This window comes from Mobula hypostoma, chromosome 2 (assembly GCF_963921235.1).
Source record: "Mobula hypostoma chromosome 2, sMobHyp1.1, whole genome shotgun sequence".
NCBI lineage: Eukaryota > Metazoa > Chordata > Chondrichthyes > Myliobatiformes > Myliobatidae > Mobula > Mobula hypostoma.
In genome coordinates, this window is record NC_086098.1 from 136,927,526 (window position 1) to 136,947,189 (window position 19,664).

General features: G+C 38.0%; 1 protein-coding gene across 4 annotated transcripts in view; it reads left to right on the forward strand.

Moving 5' to 3' along the window:
- Positions 1 to 15,407, forward strand: part of thumpd2 (THUMP domain containing 2) — a 48,997-nt gene extending 33,590 nt beyond the window's left edge. For 3 of the 4 annotated variants that reach the window (XM_063072911.1, XM_063072936.1, XM_063072929.1), the window contains 7 exons: positions 1,453 to 1,530; positions 5,782 to 5,834; positions 6,055 to 6,142; positions 8,417 to 8,488; positions 10,637 to 10,751; positions 11,593 to 11,713; positions 13,531 to 15,407. In XM_063072911.1, coding sequence (XP_062928981.1) covers positions 1,453 to 1,530; positions 5,782 to 5,834; positions 6,055 to 6,142; positions 8,417 to 8,488; positions 10,637 to 10,751; positions 11,593 to 11,713; positions 13,531 to 13,846 — 843 coding nt within the window. In that variant the 3' untranslated portion in view covers positions 13,847 to 15,407. The remainder of the gene's footprint in view (positions 1 to 1,452; positions 1,531 to 5,781; positions 5,835 to 6,054; positions 6,143 to 8,416; positions 8,489 to 10,636; positions 10,752 to 11,592; positions 11,714 to 13,530) is intronic. The other variant, XM_063072921.1, reaches the window with a different exon arrangement.
- The last annotated feature ends 4,257 nt before the right edge of the window (positions 15,408 to 19,664 follow it).

Consider the following 19,664-nt stretch of genomic DNA (forward strand, 5'->3'; position numbering starts at 1 on the left):
AAGTGTGTCGCCAGGGTTGGGAACATTGCTGTCAGGAGCAAGCTTAGGTGCATAGCTGAATTCAGATTCTGGTGTGCTTGTATTTTTCTGCTTGTTTGGACAGGCTTGACGTGGATGTTGCATGGCTAATCTCTCTGTTTAGTTCTCATTGCAGTTGTTAGTAAAATGGACCTCTTGTGGTTGACAGGGCTTTTAATGTATTTGAAATATCAATTTTTATTGCCACTGAGTGACTTACCCTGCTATTTTAGTATGCAATTAGGGGTCAACTGTATTGCTGTGAATTTTGTATCACCTTTGAGCCAGATTGGTGAAGCTCAATAGAGTATATAGAAACATAGAAAATAGGTGCAGGAGTAGGCCATTCGGCCCTTCGAGCCTGCACCGCCATTTATTATGATCATGGCTGATCATCCAACTCAGAACCCCGCCCCAGCCTTCCCTCCATACCCCCTGACCCCCGTAGCCACAAGGGCCATATCTAACTCCCTCTTAAACATAGCCAATGAACTGGCCTCAACAGTTTCCTGTGGCAGAGAATTCCACAGATTCACCACTCTCTGTGTGAAGAAGTTTTTCCTAATCTCGGTCCTAAAAGGCTTCCCCTTTATCCTCAAACTGTGACCCCTCGTTCTGGACTTCCCCAACATCGGGAACAATCTTCCTGCATCTAGCCTGTCCAATCCCTTAGGATCTTATACGTTTCAATCAGATCCCCCCTCAACCTTCTAAATTCCAACGAGTACAAGCCCAGTTCATCCAGTCTTTCTTCATATGAAAGTCCTGCCATCCCAGGAATCAATCTGGTGAACCTTCTTTGTACTCCCTCTATGGCAAAGATGTCTTTCCTCAGATTAGGGGACCAAAACTGCACACAATACTCCAGGTGTGGTCTCACCAAGGCCTTGTACAACTGCAGTAGTACCTCCCTGCTCCTGTACTCGAATCCTCTCGCTATAAATGCCAGCATACCATTCGCCTTTTTCACCGCCTGCTGTACCTGCATGCCCACTTTCAATGACTGGTGTATAATGACACCCAGGTCTCGTTGCACCTCCCCTTTTCCTAATCGGCCACCATTCAGATAATAATCTGTTTTCCTATTTTTGCCACCAAAGTGGATAACTTCACATTGGTGGCAAAAACAGGAAAACAGATTATTATCTGAATATCTTTAAACAGGATCGTTTAGAACTGAAATACTGAAAGGACATTTATGAAAATATTCCAATACTTAAGAATCCATGAAGTTACCGCAATGTCAATTTCATCCAAGTTATTAAATCTCCCATATAAAAGTTTCCATGAAGTTATCTTCATTCACTCAAGACATCATGGTTTAATACATTTTCATAATAGTAGAAAGTGAAGTTTACAGTAGCTAAAAATTTTGTCTCTTTGGAAATAGGGAAATATATTAATTACTCACAGGAATCAATTGTTTTTCCACAGGAGCTAGGAAAAGCAATTGGGATTGCACTCAGCAGAGAATTTGGTTGGAAAGCTGAACTGAGGAACCCCATGCTGGAGGTTTGGTGGACTTGTGATAATGGCTAAGATGTGCAAAAGTTTAGACTTCAAAGAAAACTTTATGCAGAAGTGTCACATCTACTTTTACTTTTTTGTATGACCCTCTTTTTCATTATTTGAACTATTTTTGACTATTTAAGAACAATTATAATGATATAATTGAAAGTGTTTATTATAGCAACAAAGAACCTCCTATTTGAGTTTGAAGAATCCTGTCTGAAGGTAAACATATTAACTGTTTTGCATATGTTCTCTAGGTTAAGTCATAGTAAAAATACCACAGTAGATTTCAGGGAGTGGAAAACATAATAATTTGAGAAAACGTTAGAATTTTAAAGTCATTGTATGTTAATGACACAAAAGGAAGTGATTCAGAACACCTTTTCTGTGCCGTTTGGAACGAAACTATTAGCCTAATATTATTTTCCAGCAAAAAGTCAGAAACCCTTGTAGGTTCCTTCTCTTCAATTATGCAGCCAAATACACCTTTTCAAATGTGATGAGGGTTTCTGTCTCTTCTGTTCCTTTGAACATTGAGCTTTGGCCATCACCCTAGAGTTGAAGGAAAAGTGCCCTAATCTTCCCTCTAATATTTCTACTAATTATTTTAGAACAGTTCCCCCTGGCTTTTGAACCATTCTGCTAAGGATAATAGGTCCTTTCTATTATTAGACTTGTCAAAATTTTATACAGCTCAGGTAAGTCTACTCTGTTCCAATGAAAACAACTCCTGTCTTACCTGTTTTAAAATGTATTTATTTATTAGTTTATTTTTATCTTATTCAGAAAACAGGCCTTTCCAGCCCAATGAGCCATGCTGTCCACAACCCACCTACTTAACCCCACTCTAATCCCAGGACAATTTTCAGTGGCCAATTAACTTACTAACTGGTATGTCTTTGGACTGTGGAGGAAACTGGAGTACCCGGAGGAAACGCACTCTGATCACAGGGAAAACATACAAATTCCTTGCAGGCAGTGCCAAATTTCAACACCAAGCTCCAGAATGCCCCACACTATAATAGAGTCACAACAACGGCTATGCTACAGTTGTTGCACTTTGTGAAGTACAGTGGGGAAATACAGTATCATCAGTTAGGAATGGTCTGTGATTTGTAATTAGAATCTTCCATGATTGCTCAAAAGAATACAATTTGACAATGTCAAATTTATTGGCCCTGGAGTTTATGGTGCTTGAGCAAAAATTAAATCACTTTGAAAAGATGGCTTGTAATTGTTAATAGAAAGTAAAATTAAAACTTCAAATGGACTCTCAAACAAAATCAGATAATGTTGAAAATACCTAGCTGGTCAGGCAGCATCTATAGAGAAAGAACGAAGTTAATGTTTTAGGTTGATGACTTTCCATCAGAACTGATCAATGACTATCTCTGTGCCTTAATTTACATAAATTAAGACTTTCTATCTTTATTACATGTAACTGTGAAATTTGAGACATTATGGAGAGTAAAATCTATCTGCAAAAGCAGAATGTATGCTTTAATAATTTACTATCCTAATTTTAGCTGAACAAGTTTAGAATATTATTAAATGTATGCATCTGAGTTGAAGCATATAATGGCCAAAAAATGAAATACTTTTTCATGCCCAATGTCACAGCAAGGATTCCCATGTCAGAATAAAAATGCACTTGAATAGCAGAAATTCAGATTCATGTCCCACTAGTGAAATCTGTTGAAGTTGAGTGGAAATGTACTGGGAACACCCAAGTACGTTGTGTGTAACAAAGATTGATTAACATAAACACAAGAGGTTCTTCAGATGCAGGAGACCCAGAGCAACACACACAAAATGCTGGAGGAACTCAGCAAGTTAAGCAGCATCTATGGAAATGAATAAACAGTTGAATTTTAAGACAAAGACCTGTTTTCGGGACTGGAAAGGAAAGGGGGAAGGGAAGGAGGATTATCTAGAAGGTGATTGGTGAAGCCAAATAGGTGGGAAAGAATCAGATAGGAGAGGAGGGTGGGCCGTAGAAGAAAGGGAAGAAGGAGGGGCACCAGAGCGAGATGATGGGTAGATGAGGAGAAGAGTGGTGAATAGAAAAAGAGTGGGGGGGGGGAGTGGAAAAAATATTGGAAGGAGAAATTAATGTTCATGCTATCAGGTCGGAGGCTGCCCAGATGGGAAATGAGGTGTTATTCCTCCACCCTGAGAGTGGCCTCATCATGACAAAAGAGGAGGCCGTGGACTGACATGTTAGAATAGGAAGTGGGGATAAGAATATGGTTGACTGTTGGGGAATTCTGCTTTTGGTGGATGTAGCATCCATTGTGAAAATGAGGTAGTCAGTGACAAGGAATTGAAAGCTATTGAGATTGAGAATATGTGAATTATGGTGGATGTAAGTGGAAAAGGATGAACCAAGATTGATTAACTTTTTAGAAGCAAACACTCTTGGGTATTTCCAATTTTATGGAAAAGTTATTTCCTGTATTGGCCACTGTCAGCATTTTGTGTTCTACAGAGCTGGTAACTTCAATGCTGGTGACAAGATTTTCTGTTTCTATGTACTGTAGTCCAAATCTAGATCTTTTTTATGATTGAATCTCTTATAGACTGTGGGGGGGGAGGGGGTGAAAGGTTAACTTCAGTGATTTCATTACTTTTCTCTCTCTCTAAGCTTACATTCCTTCCTCCCATCTCTTCATTCCAAATGTGTTGTCTAAAACTGGGGCTCACTTCTCAAAATAAAGGTTCAACCGTTCAGTACATTACTGAGGGAAAAAAATTGTTCATCTGGAGTAAGTCATAAGTCTTTAGAATTCTCTTTTCAAGGATCGTTGTGGCTTCATTTGCAGAGTATATTCAAGACAGAGATCAATATATTTTTTGATATTAAGGGACTTAAGCGATAGTGGCTTGGTGCAGAAAAGTGGCTCAAATATTAAAGGCAGGTATAGAACAGACAGGACATGCCAAATGCCCTTCCCCTGCTTCTGTTTCTTATGTTCTCAAGACTATTTATGAAAACATCAAGATTTCTTCCTTTCAATATTTTTATTAATATATATACATATATATGAATACAGAATACAGGAAAAAAATGTCAATACATTAAGCTAAATCGCATATAAAGACTCCTTACCCTATATTCGTACAAGTCAATTAGTTCGTAACATTAAAAAATAATAATTTTATGATATAAAAAAACTAACCCACTACCAAGACCAAAGCTGATTAGTAGAAAAAAAAGAAAAAAGATTATTAGTCATCATCTGTGCTTTAACAGCAAATCAAAGGTTTTTAAAATAATTCAGAAAAGGGCCCCACAATGTTTGAAAGTCTTGATTAGATTCAAAGATTGAACATCGAATCTTCTCTAAATTTAAACATGACATGACATCACATAACCATTGGCGTGAATAGGAGGGGCCACAACTTTCCATTTAAGCAAGAGCGTCCTTCTGGCCATAAGAGACATAAAAGCAAAAATGTGCAAATCAGATGGCTCCAAAATAATATCCTTTCCTCCAACAATACCAAGTAAAGCAGTCAAAGGAGTAGGCTTGAAATTTACTTTAAAAAGTATCGAAAAGGTTTGGAATACTTCTTTCCCATATTTTCCAAGGCTCAGATATGTCCAAAACATATGAATGAGTGAAGTTTCTCCATTATTACATTTATCACCATACAGAGATATATCTAACTAAAAATGAGACAACTTATCCTTAGTCATATGGGCCCTAAGAACATCAAGATTTCAAATACAACTTTGTGAGATCTGCCTGCCTCTTTAGTCCAAAATGTGAAACTAGGCCTAACCAAGGTTCTGCTTTAACATGTATGCTTCACATTATTCCTAAACAACACTCCACTTAAACTTGCTTCAGCCAGTTTATTTCTCTAACCTCACTTGACCTCAGACCATAAGAAGTGTATACCTAATGAGTGCTTTGATCTTTTGTGTTTAACACTCCAACAGCCCAACTGGATGAAATATAAAAATGATGGCAATATAAATTTTAAATTTAAAATGAGCATGGATTATAACTATGCACTGATCCATTTAACTCCTGCTGCCCTAACCTGCTTCACTAATTCCACTCCTATACGGGTTGTCCCCACCCCACACTGGCCATCCCAAGTGTAACATCATGAATAATAAATTAGAGTTAGGATATTTTTAGTTCAGGGTTTTAAAGGATTGTCATGCTATGGCTTCTCAGAACCAAATGAGGCTGAGCATGTTATCGCACCAGCTAAGCTATATTTCTCCTCTTTTTGCAGATCTACATTCATTTCAATGACAATCATTGTGTGGTTGGAATTCCTATTCTAAGGTAGACATTTTCTACTACTAATCAATTAAAACTGTTCTGAAAATCAGGAATATTTAATATGCATACAAATTTATAAAATGTCATTTGCACAAAAGTGTAGTTATATCTTAATAGCTTTTAAAGAAAATTATAGGAGGATAGTATAATTTTGTATTTGCATTTATTTCATTTTTCTGCACTAATTACCCACACAGTTCAAAATAAGTCTTTGTATTTCTAGACTTCCTTTAGCCAGCAGGGATTATATTAAAAGTACAGGACTGAGATCTACAGTGGCATGGGCCATGGCTTCTCTTAGTGATATTCAGGTAGGTAATCCAGTAATTAGAATTTCTGTTTATATGTTGAATGATAGGCATACAAAGCAATTGCAATTTGAAGGGTAAATATACATAGGTAATCCAATACTAAAATGAAATTATAGAACCATGAATCACAGAGAATGTGGCTATTCAGTCCATTATCTCTGTACAGGTGATTCATAAGATTAATTGAATTAGTCTCTGTTCCCTGTTTTTTTTTACCATAACAATACAGTATTTTCATTTGGCATATAGTCATTCCCCTTCTAAATTACTGTGAATTTGCGCTTACTTTATTGAAATGTAATACAATCAAAATCATAAAGTATTGCTACATTCAGAAGAAGGACAAATCCTCCACTCTCATTCTTTCGACTTTCAGCCTGTCTTCAGATTACTGAACCAAGCACAGGTAGTCTTATTTATTTGTATCCAAACTATGTATACGTGTAATATTGTGTGTACAATTTTAATTCTTGTAAGCTTCCTCCTAGGAACATAAAAATCATTTCTTGGCATATAATCAATGACCATATTGCAATATCATTCTAGCAAAACTCCTCTGCAACTACTTTTAGTCATCTTCTAAAATATACTGTTGAAAAATGAAAAAAATACTCCTGCTAATGGGTCTTATGCAAGTTTAGTGTATCTTTTTTTTTGTTTTTATTGTCTCTATTTCTTTTTAAAGTGTAATCTATATGAAATCTTTATGAATCTCCAAATCTTTTTATTCATGCATTCTTTTTTCTGTGTAACTTACAGTATATTGCTTCTCCATGCTTCCTCCTCGTTTACCACGTCAAGCTAATTTGTATCCCATCTCCTTCACTGTTTATTATAGCTTCATGTTTTGGGTCAAACAGTATGGAAATAGGACTTGCAGCCCATCATATCCATGGCAAACATCTATGTTAATTCCTGTTTTCAGCACTTGGTCTATAGACTTCTGTGTTTTGGTGATTCAAGCACTCATCCATATTCTGCTTAATTATTGTGAAAATACTAAGTCCCATCATCAACTCGGGTAGTTTAGTTTGTTTTAGCAAAACTTTAAAATTGTTCCTCTTGTACCTGGTGTAATCTGTACTGAAGTGTCATCTTTGGAGTCAGTATACTATCTTATAAAATTTTATGTTCCATGATCATTTATTGGGTGCTATTTAAAGTCTGTTTTGACATAATTAAATATAAGTGGATTTTAAGACAGATATGACTCGATATGCTCTCAGTGTTCTGATGTCATCTCTGGGGAATTACTTTAAAAATTTTTTTAAGTATAGAAGGAATTAGTGCAAAGTTAATTTGGTTTAATCCATGTACAATAGCTAAGCCAAGAGTTGAAAAATGTCAGCAACAAGGCATGAGAGTGATGGATAGACGGGCTGAAGCTTTTATGGATTACATTAGGCTTTCTAGTATGTTGCTGAGGTATGACCTTATAGAGCTAGGGTTCCCAATCTTTTTTATGCCATGGAACAATTCCATTAAGAATCAGAATCAGGTTTAATATCACCAGCATATGTTGTGAAATTTGTTAAAAAGGGGTCTGTAAACCCCTATTATAGAGGTTTATGAAATGCATAGATAGGGTGGATGGTCTTTTTCTTGGGTGTGGTGGAGGGGAGGAGAGGAAGAGTCTAAAGCTAGGGGATATTGGTTTAATGTGAGAGGGGAAAACTTTAAAGGAGATCGAAGAGGCAAATTTTCCCACACACATGCTGCTGAGTATGTAGAACAAATTGCCAGAGAAAGTGATGGAGAAGGGTACAAAGGTATTTGGACAGGTACTTGTATAGGAATGAATAAAGGGATATAGGCCTAATGGGATTAGTGTAGATAGACACAACGAGCAGCATAGACGTTGGCCTCAAGGACCCATCTCTGTGCTGTACAACTCTGATTCTAAATATGTAATTGTATGAGCTGGACGTTAACCTTGCAAGTGTTTAGACATTTTGTGATCTAATTGGTTTTGAAGAATCCTTTAACTTTGGAGAGGAAATAATTTCCAAAGATCTTGTATGCTAGATAATAAGTACACTTTAAAAAGTTGAAAAAGGATGCCATTCCCAAGCATGTTCAGTGATTTTTGTTTTCAGATTCCTTTACTAAAAATCCACAATGTGCAAAGTAGTAAAATAAAGTGAAATGTTCTAGCCAGTTTTTTCTAACATGCAGTTGCTGAACTATAGGATCAGATTTTACTCATTATAATTTAAGATTTGAGAGACAGCCATGCTGTGATTGAACGTACAATTCACTTATATTTATTTCTAGGTTGGCTCACTTGTGCTTGACCCAATGTGTGGGTTAGGGACCATTTTGCTGGAAGCTGCCAAAGAGTGGCCTGTAAGTAACTTCCCACTCAGCTTGCTTTCAGATTGCAACACAGTTCTGTAATAGAGAAGGCAAGATTTAACATTCTTCTGACAGTATCAAAAATCACATTGCTTTGCAAGTATTACATTCATGTGCACCTTTAAATAATGTTTTGTAATTATTAAAAGCTGCTGTGCCCTTTGCAGCTACTGCAAAAAAATATTAAAAGTCTGATAAAAATCACTTCCAAGAGATGCAAAACAAATGAGTGGATGCACTCATCTCACACAGTGAAGATTGATTGCTTCATTTTTCTTGTGTCAGCTGAAAGAATGTTAAAGCTCTATAGAGTTGCACTATTGTGTTCTAAATCCAGATGTATGTGGCGATTCAAATTATTTGTCTTTTATCTTATCATATAACAAGTACAGCATGGAAACAGGCCATCTCGGCCCTTCTAGTCCGTGCCAAACTCTTACTTTCATCTAGTCCCACCGACCTGCACTCACCACATAACCCTCCATTCCTTTCCTGTCCATATAGTTGTCCAATTTAACTTTAAACAACAACATCGAACCTGCCTCAACCACTTCTGCTGGAAGCTCATTCCACACAGCTACCACTCTCTGAGTAAAGAAGTTCCCCCTCATGTTACCCCTAAACCTTTGCCCTTTAACTCTCAACTCATGTCCTCTTGTTTGAATCTCCCGCACTCTCAATGGAAAAAGCCTATCCACGTCAACTCTGTCTATCCCCCTCATAATTTTAAATACCTCTATCAAGTCCCCCCTCAACCTTCTATGCTCCAAAGAATAAAGACCCAACTTGTTCAACCTTTCTCTGTAACTTAGGTGATGAAATCCAGGTAGTATTCTAGTAGATCTTCTCTGTATTCTCTCTATTTTGTTGACATCTTTCCTATAATTCGGTGACCAAAACTGTACACAATACTCCAAATTTGGTCTCACCAATGTTTTGTACAATTTCAACATTACATCCCAACTCCTATACTCAGTGCTCTGATTTATAAAGGCCAGCATACCAAAAGCTTTCTTCACCACCCTATCCACATGAGATTCCACCTTCAGGGAACTATGCACTATTATTCCTAGATCCCTCTGTTCTACTGCATTCTTCAATTCCCTACCATTTATCATGTATGTCCTATTTTGATTAGTCCTACCAAAATGTAACACCTCACATTTATCAGCATTAAACTCCATCTGCCATCTTTCAGCCCACTCTTCATTAACATCCTGCCATGATTTTACATGGTGTATCCTCAAATTATTGCCGAACTGCACATATTGTTTTGCTCAACAGGCAGCCTTCTCTGTCATTCACTAAAAATCATGGTTTATCTTCTGCCTTACTTATCTGCCAGCCATCAGTTCCAGAAGTTATACCATTTCAGGCTTGAATCTCATTAACAGCTGAGCATTCACAGCTCTTGAGATAGAGTTCTAACAACTTACCAGCTACTGCGTAGGTAAGTTTTTTCTCATCTCAGTTCCAGACAGCGACCCCTTAATCTAAGTTTTATGTCTGCAGGTTCCAGATTTTCCATTCAAAGAAAATAACATTTTCTCTGCCATTCCCTTGCATATCCTGTAATTAGACATACTTTCATTCTTTAAAACTCTAGTGTGCATAGTCCAATCACATTTGATCCCTCTTCACTGAACAGCTCTCTCAAACAGGAATCATTCCCCTGAAGATGTTGTATTACAACAAAGTGCTGATTATAGACCAGATGTTTATCCATCTGGAGGGAAACTCATTGAGCATTTCGTTCTAACCATTCATTTGTACTGTTAGATAGCTTGTAAATAATATTCCTGTTTCACACCACCCAGAATCCCCCAATTTAATCCTAGCCTAACTAGTTGACAGTTTACAATGACTGACTGACTTACCAATCGGTACCTTTTTGGACTGTGGGAGGAAACGCAGTCATGGGGAGAACGTACAGACTCCTTACAGGCAGTGGCGGGAATTGAACCTAGGTCACTGGTTCTGTAAAACATTGTGCTAACCACTGCAATATATCATGCAGCCCCAACCTAAAGGAAATGTTTTTATCTTGTTAGTAATCTCAGTGTAACTCTAACCTGTTTATCAAATGAGCTTTTTTATTCTCTCAGGGTAGCTACCATATCTTTTTCTTGTTTCCCTCAGAATGCATATTATCATGGAATAGACAATACAGCCATACAACTGCAGATGGCATCTGTTAATGTGTGTTTTGCAAAACTAGAGAGCAACATTGACCTAACAAGAGCTTCTGTCACAGGTAATAAGGAGCTCTAAGAATCAAAGCAGCAGTTCTGCTTATCTTTGCAAGAGGAAATTTGTTATTATCCATCACATTAATGAATGTGAATGGTTAGCAGAAGAAATATTTTATGCAACATTTGGTCAAATTGTATCTGTGGAAACCTCTAAGTAGTCTTAAATTCTATTCTAAGATGGATAGATAGATGGTTGCTGCTTCCTGTCTTTTTAGATGCAGTTATCTTGCTCTTATTTCTAGTGCAACCTGACCGAGGGTTGATTTAAATTTCATTGAGGATTAAATATGTGGAAGTACCTTTGACTTTCCTCAAATTTTTAAATATTAAATAGTGGGAGAGGGAATTGTTTTTGGAAAAATTCTATGGAACTAATATATTTACAGCCCTATCATATGGTGGTAATTGCCACTGTGAAATTAAACAATATATAATAAATCCACAACAGTAATTTCTAATTATAAGTCGCAGCCTTAAGAGCATTATTAAATGTACATTTGGTGTCAGCTTAGATGTGATAAATAACTTCAGTAATCTTGCCTGTGTAAAGTAGCTTAAATTATATATGATATTGTAGTTGTGTCTCAAAGTATTTTCCCTTTCATAGGGACAGTTAATAATACTCAACCTTATCATTGCTTAAAGAAATCTTGTTCCAAATTAATGAAGGCAGAATACAAAGTTGATTTTCATGTTTTGTATCAGTTTTTTTAAAGGATGTTAAAAAAAGTATTAGTAATATATAGAAAAATGAATTACTTTATACAATATTGGTGGATTACAAAATGATGTATTTGTAATGCTTAAAATTTGTAATTCTGACGACTGATTTGTGTGTTGCAGAATTACCTTTACTTACAGAAAGTATTGATGTGATCATCTGTGATATTCCATTTGGGCAAAAATTTAAAATTACTCAGGACACAAAAGCAATGATGCCCTGTATCCTCAAGGAGATGGTGAGGTATGTTATTTCTTCAACTGTTCTGTTGAAATTGGTAAATTTGATATGGCTAAGAAGGAAATAAATTCTTCAATCTTCCAGATGTATAAACAATCTACTTCATATTTTATCACATTTAAGGGATATCTTCAAAGCTATCAGCTGTTTCCTCGAGTACTTATTTTGCCTTAATTTTGTTTGCTGGGATTTCAAATTAGTTTCTATCCCCGTAACCTTTCCTCCATTGTTTGTAAAACATTATTTGGGTCACTGTTTGTGGTCATGCCTAACCCTGAGGCATTGTAGCATGAAGGTTCCTACCAATTCTGAACCTTTTAAGTCTGTACTTTTTATTTTAATGGAAGCATTCAAGCTAGTCTTTGTCCCCTGGTAATGCTGTCTTTGCCTTAGTGCTAACATGGCACTATTGCATAGAACTGAAATAAATAATGATGTGCAACCTAATTTTTTGGAAAACTTATTTTATTTAAATAGGTGAACAATTTCATGTACAACATAAAATCTGTCTCATCAGCAGCATATAAATCCTGATCTGTAACTAATTTAGATTTATGATGTTATAAGTTATAAACAAAAATGAAAAACATGCTAGCACATAGACTTAGCTTGTTTTTTTTTGTTATTTGACTTCAGACTTAGTTGTTTAAGTGCACTTTTCTGCCGTTTTCTTATTACTGATACCTTGGTGAATTAGTCCTCTTTTACCATCTGTAATACTTGTGAAGCTGCTGCAGGGTAGATGTGATTCACTGGGGAACTTGCTTATAATTACCTTGTGATGTTGTGGTGGTAAAAGGTCACAAGTGATGGAGGGGCTGTCAGATTAACCTTGGTGAGTTTGTGTAGTGCCTTCTGTAGCTTGTATGCTTTTCACCCAAAATATTGGTTCTTCAAAGAATTGGCAAGCATCCAAAAAGCTGTGTTTTCCATGCAAATTATTCTCTCCTATCAGAACTTTGAGTGTTAGTGGAGGTGCTGCTATTAATAACTTCGATGCAACTAGCAGCAAGGAAAAGTGTTCATGGGAATTAGTGATAGAGAATGGTCTGCCATTTTGCATTCATTCACAGGTTGTGGATGTCATTATTAAAGCTGCAGTTTGTCGTCCTTGCACAATATAATTTGCTAGGGCAGTTATGTTGGTACTTATGGAGGCAAATGTAAATCATGGCACAGTAGTGCATTTGGTAGAGCTGTTGTCTCTGGACTTCACCATCCCAGGTTCAATCCTGACCTCCAGTGCTGCCTAAATGGTTGGTTTGTTTCCCTTGGTTTCTTCCCATCTCCCAAAATCATGCAGGTTAGTAGGTTAATTGCCCCAATTTGAGAGTGAGTGGTAGAATCTGCAGGTTATTAGAATATAGGTAGGGGAGGTGGTATAGAATACATTACAGAGAAGGAAATGGGAGTTTTCTATGATCTAACATGGGCTTGGTAGGCTGAAATGCCCTCCCTTTTGTCATAAAGAAATATGGAAATGCTGGGCAATTTTTGCAAATTTCTTTGCCTGAAGGACATTAGTAAATCAAATGGATTTTGTGACATTCAGGTACTTTCACAGTCACCATTTCTAATACTAGCTTTTATTTTAATTGGAGTAATTTAGTTACTTTAATTTGCCAGGTGCCATGTTGGGATTTTAACTTGCTTGTAGATCAAAGGTGCGGAGCTCTGTGAACCCCGGTTCAGCAATATAGCCATACTGTATTCCCAACAAATGCAACCAAATAGACCTCAGTTCTGTTTCCTTGATATGTCTTCTAAAATTATCAATGATTATAGCCAATTCTCTAATACTTTTAGTCATTTTTTAATAGGGTACTACGTGGAGATGGGACCCTTGTGCTACTACTTAGCCAAGAACTCTCACTGGATATACAGCAATGGCAGAAACCAAAGAGTCACCAGACTAATAAAGGAAAATATGCTGTCCAGGAGGATGGAAATCCTTTGCCAACAAAGCAAAGTCCAGAACCAATTGAAAATGTGAAGGACTTAGCAGTAGCTGAAAATGAGCACTCTGAAGTTAAACTGGAGGTTTTAGCCTCTCTGATACCAAAGGGTATCTTCCCGGTCAGTCTTGGTGTTACAGAAGCCGCTATACACAAGTACAAGAAAATCTCTATAACATGAGTGAAAACAATGGCATAGACAGAATATATTCAATTTGTTATGCACAATGCAAGAATCCAGAGTGAGCAGAGGTTTTCAAAAAGATAAAATTAGTAATTTCTTGGAACCATCACAGCAAATTTTAGCCAGATGTCCATATGAACAATAAATATGCAGGTGATGGCTGTGAACTCTGTTAAAATAGTGTTCAGCATCAATCAGAATTAAGAAGTCAAATCTGAAGTTGGTAGGGAATATGACCTCATGTAATGTCCTAACTTTCACCTGTTAAGATTGCTTATGGTACAAGGTGAAATGGAAGGTAACATGGCATGCTGCTATGATTTTAACCTCAATTGGATCTGCCAATTTTATCTGGTGACAATGATTTAAAACCTACCATTGAAAGTACAGCCATTTACAGGCATGTTCAGTCAACAGTCCCAATATTGTACTCTATTAACAACAGAGTTGCAGTTACAAAGTGGGGTATAGGGTGAGAAAATGCTATTTAGACAGATTGAATCTAAATAATTTTTGTATTTTTTAGTTTTCTCTGATGCTGTTCCAATATCTTAACGCAGAAGCTGAAATTTTAGAGCTCTGTGAGTAAATGTTCCTTGAACTGCTGGCAGTCTAAGGGATTACATATTTGTTAGTATATTGATGTAGATAGTCACAACCAGCAAGAAGACAGAATGTAAGAACTGCATTGAACACTGCAGATTTCTTTGTGAATGAAGAGAAAACCTATTGAATCAACTTATATTCCCTGAAATAAATGATTCCCTCTGTTTATGAACAGCAGGACATGTTATCACAATTATATGGTATGCTTTCATTATGTCAGACATTTGTACAATTTTAATGCACTTTATTTTTAGCACTTAGTATTTTAAGAATAAAGGAGTGAAGATTTTATAGCATGTTTATTTGTTCTTTTCATTACAAAGGCCACTAGGTTTTGTCTGGCACAACAGCATCCAAACAGGTTCCTGTTGATGATTTGAAAATTAGGGTTTCACATTGAGGGAAAAATATAGTAATGGTGTCCTGTAATATCTTTGCATTGAAAGCAGCATATTCTGCAGCCTTGACATTAGGGAGACAGTCAGATTAATGTACAACACACAGAAGATGCTGGAGGAACTCAGCAAATAAGGCAGCATCTATGAGGGGAACGAACAGTCGACATTTTGGGCCGAGACCCTTCACCAGTATCTGCAGGTTCTCTTGTGTTTAGTGAAATTAATGTCTTCTGGTACTGAGCATGCTCTACATTGAATCAGTGTCTTTGGAAGCAGTTCTGCTCGTGCATTGCATGCTTCGTGGAAATAAGTCAAAATGCTTCAGTGTTTTTGTTACAGGCTTACTGTGAAATTACATTTCATGCTTGGTATATGATCATTTATATTGTTATCTGTATATTGTGTTCAATTGTTTAAATCATTTTATATTCCTACCCGATCAATTTGATCATATGTATTAAGGAATTGTAGGATACCTCGTACTCCTGGGCTTGAGCACAGAATACACATTGTAAGAGAAATGGCAACCCAGACTTTGAATACAATTCTCTGCAACACCCTATCTCTTTCCCTACTGCTCTGACTTGTCCAAGGTGATAGCTTTATAAATGCACAGATAACATATCCTGTACACATAGGTCATATTAATGAATGCACTATCAGACCTGCAAGATTTATTACCTTCAGACTTGGTATCTTTTGCAAAGTTTCGTCTTCTGCACAGTTCTCTCCAGAGAAGAATTAATTGAAAATATCAAAGCTCTCATTCCCACAAAAGTAAGAGATTCTGCAAATGCTAGAAATCTAAAGTAAAACACACAAAATGCTGGAGGAACTCAGCAGGTCAGGCAGCAAATATGGAGAGGAATAAAGAGTCCGAGACTTCATCAGAATTAGAAAGAAAGGGGTAAGAAGCCAGAATAAGAAGGTGGGTGGAGGGGAAGGAATGCAAGCAAGAAAGTCATAGGTCAAGCCAGGTGAGGGGGAAGGTACGTGGATGGGGAAGGAGGGATGAGATTAGAAACAGAGGAAAAGGTGGATAGGTGATAGGCTGAAGAAGAAATCCAATAGGAAAGGAGAGTGGTCCATGGGAGAAAGGGAAGAAAGAGGGTGGCAGAGAGAGATGATAGGCAGGCGAAGAGAAGAAGTAAGGGAGAGATGCATTGGGAAAAGATAATTAGGAGGGAGGAGAAATTACCTGAAGTTAGAGAAATTGATGTTTGTTCAGTCAGGTTGGAGGGTAGCCAGATGGAATATGAGGTGTTCTTCCAACCTGAAAGTGGACTCAGCAGATGAGGAGACCATGGACCGATGTGTCAGAACTGGAATTAAAATGGTTGGCCACCAGGAAATGTTGATGGTTGCTGATGGATCAAAGGTGCTCCACAAAGTGGTTCCCCAATCTACTTCGGGTCTCACCAATGTTGAGGTGGTAGCACCTGATACAGTAGATGATCCTGCAGACTTGCTGATGAAGCGAGTCACCTGAAAGGACTGGGGCCCTGAATGAAATGTAGGGAGGAAGTGAATAGGCAGATCTATTATTTCATCTGTTTGTGTGGCTAAGTGCCAGGAATGAGATCAGTAGGGAGGGACGAATGGTCAAGGAAATCACAGGGAGCAATCCCTGTGGAAAGAGGAGAGTGGGGGAAGTAAAATGTTTGGTGGTAGGATCCTGTTGAAGGTGACAGAAGTTATAAAGAATGATGTACTGGATGCGGAGCTCATGGGGTGGCAGGTAAGGACAAGAAGAATTCAATCCCTGTTAAGGCGGCGGGAAGATGGGATGAGGGTGGATTTTTGGGAAATGAAGGAGATGCTAGTGAGGGCAGCGTGAATGGTGGAGGAAGGGAATCCTGTTCTTTGAAGGAGGAGGACATCCCTTTGATGTTCTGTAAAGGAAAGCCTCATCCTGGGTACAGATGAGGTGGAGACGGAGGAACTGAGAAAAGAAAATGCCATTTTTACAAGTGACAGTGGGAAGAAGTATAGTCAAGATACCTGTGAGAGTCAGTAGATTTATAAAAGATATCACTTGTCTGTCTCCAGAGGTGTAGACAGAGACATCAAGGAAGGAAGAGAGATGTTGAAAATGGACCAAAGGAATTTAAGGGTAGGGGGTAAGTTGGGGGAAAAGTTGATGAAATTGATGAGCTCAGTATTGATTAATATTAAGCAGCACCAATGCAGTTGTCAATGTGGCACAGAAAGAATTGGGGAGCATTAGCAGTGAAGGTTTGGAACACGGGCTGTTCCACGTAGCCAATGAAAAAACAAGTATAGTAGTTTTCATTTCTTCTGGTCAGCTTTCCTCCCAAGTATGTGCACAGAATTGGATCGTCATACGGATGTCAGAGTTCTCACCAACCCTGTGGTTCACAGAAAATGGAAAGGTTTGTTCTCAGATACATTGAAAGGTATGCTCGTTATTTTGAAGACTGCCTTCATTGATGCAGAAGTACTGGGTTGGTCACTTTTACAGAATATAACTATTCTTTGTAGAGCTCACTAAAAAAAACAGCTAAAAGCAAAAGGGCACTTTGTCCTCAGTATCATTGTCTGTTACTTAATTTTAGAACAAAATAAATAGGAGCAGGTGCCAGTCGTTCAACCTCTCAGGCTGGCTATTTCATCCAATAAGATCTTGGCATTTTTATTTAGAGATACAATGTGAACTAGGCCCTTCTGGCCCTCGGAGCCACACTGCAGAGCAATTCCTAACAACATTGATTTAACCCTAACCTAATTATGGGACAGTTTACAATGACCAATTAATCTACCTGGTATGTCTTTGGACTACTGTAGGAAGAAACCCACGCATTCTATGGGAAGGATGTATAGCTTCTCCTTACAGAGTATGCTGGGATTGAACTCCAAACTCCAACGCCCCAAGCTGTAATTGCATTGCACTAACCACTACGCTGTTGTGTTGATTTCTATCTTGAATAATGAATAAAATATAGTTTGCATACCTATCTTGGGTAGGGAAGTCCAGATCCCCTGCACTTTGTTTCATTTTGAATGGCCAAACCCTTATTAGACAGTAACCTCAAGTCTGCCTTTTACACTACATAATGAGATCATTCACTGTCACTGAGTAAAATGACCCAGTCTGCTTAATCTCTCTTGATACAACAAGCTGAGGCCTAAACAAATGGTCTCAACAGTTTATTATATAATTGGGAAATGGTCTCCATCCCTGTACACAAATCCTCTCACAATAAAGGCCAATGTACAATTTGCTTTCACAATTGCTTACTGTACCTGCATGTTTCTTTTAAGTGGTTTGTCTTCAAGGATACATGTGTCACTTAAACATGAACTCTGTTAAATCTTTCAGTACTAAAGTATTCTCTACCTTTCCAATTTTTCTGCCAAAGTGGATGGCTTCACATCATTCCACATAATCTGATATCCGATGCCACAGGGGGTCATATCTCAAATAACAATAAGTTAGAGTAAAGAAAGGAGATAATCTAGTGACATGGTGTTGTGACAACAATGTTTTCCTCAGTGTAAAAAAAATGCAAAAGAGCAGGTCATTGACTTCAGGAGGGGGATAGTGCGCATGATCCTATTTGCATCAATGCTGCTGAGGTTGGGAGGATTGAGAGCTTCAAATTCTTAGGAGTGAACAGAACTGATAGCCTGCCCTGGCCCATGCTTTCAGTCAAGATGGCTCCAGTGAGCGACGATTACTCAGGCGACATCTTCAGATAGCCAATCTCTTCAATTACTTTTTCTATGCCTCCTGCTGGTTCTTTTTGTCTTGTTTGTGTTATTATTGGAGCCTGTGACGTGCAGTTTGGAACTCGATCGAATTATTTGGTGCTCGTATGTGTAGAGACAGCTGCCTCGTGGAGAAGATCAGAGACGGCATGGAGTTCTGAACGACTCCATCTCAAAGCAGCAAGGAAGACTGAGGCATCAAAGTGAATGCACAGGGGGTCAGTTATCACTCCCAACAGAGGCTACCAGCGTTCATGCTGGTGGCGTTCGGACCCGGTCGGCGGCAGTCGGACCCAGCATGGCAGTCACTCTTCACGGAAGGACTGAGTTCATATGGCTGCTCTCATGGCATGCTAACAAAATGATGTTTTTGATATTCTGGGATTTATGTGATTATTAGACTGTACTTTATATTGGTCTCCAGTTTTTCAGTGTTTTCTTTTTTGGAGCTGATTGGTGGGTGATCTGTTTTTTTTGTGTGGGGGGGTTGAGGCTATTGCTGTCCTTTTGTACGATTGTTATTGTCTCTTTTTCGGTGGGAAGGAGTTTTGGATTTAATGCTATTGTTGCTGTTTTGCTGCAGTGGGGTGGGGGATATTGGGGTTTGCAAGTTTTGTTTCTTCGTCCTTTTTGCACTGGGGGTGTAGGAGTTGATGTCTTTTCTTTCAACGAATTCCCATGGTCATTCTGTATTTCATGGCTATCTGGAGAAGATTAATATCAGAGTTGTATTATACATGCATAGTTTGACAATAAAATGAACCTTTGAACCATGTAGGTACCACAGCCATGAAACCTTAGCATCCCTTCTATTTCCCCAGAAAACAAAAGAAATGTTGCATGTCTGTTTTAACCCTCACCAGTTTTTATTGATGCACGGTAGAAAACATTCCATCCGGATACATCACAACTTGGTATGGCAATGCGCTGCTCAAGGCTGCAAGATACTGTAAAGAGTTGTGGAAACATTATGGAAAGCAGCCTCCCCTCATGAACTCTTTCTACACTTGACACTGCCTCGGTGAAGCACCAGCATAATCAAAGACATCAGTTACCCTTGACATCCCCTTTGCCCCTACCTC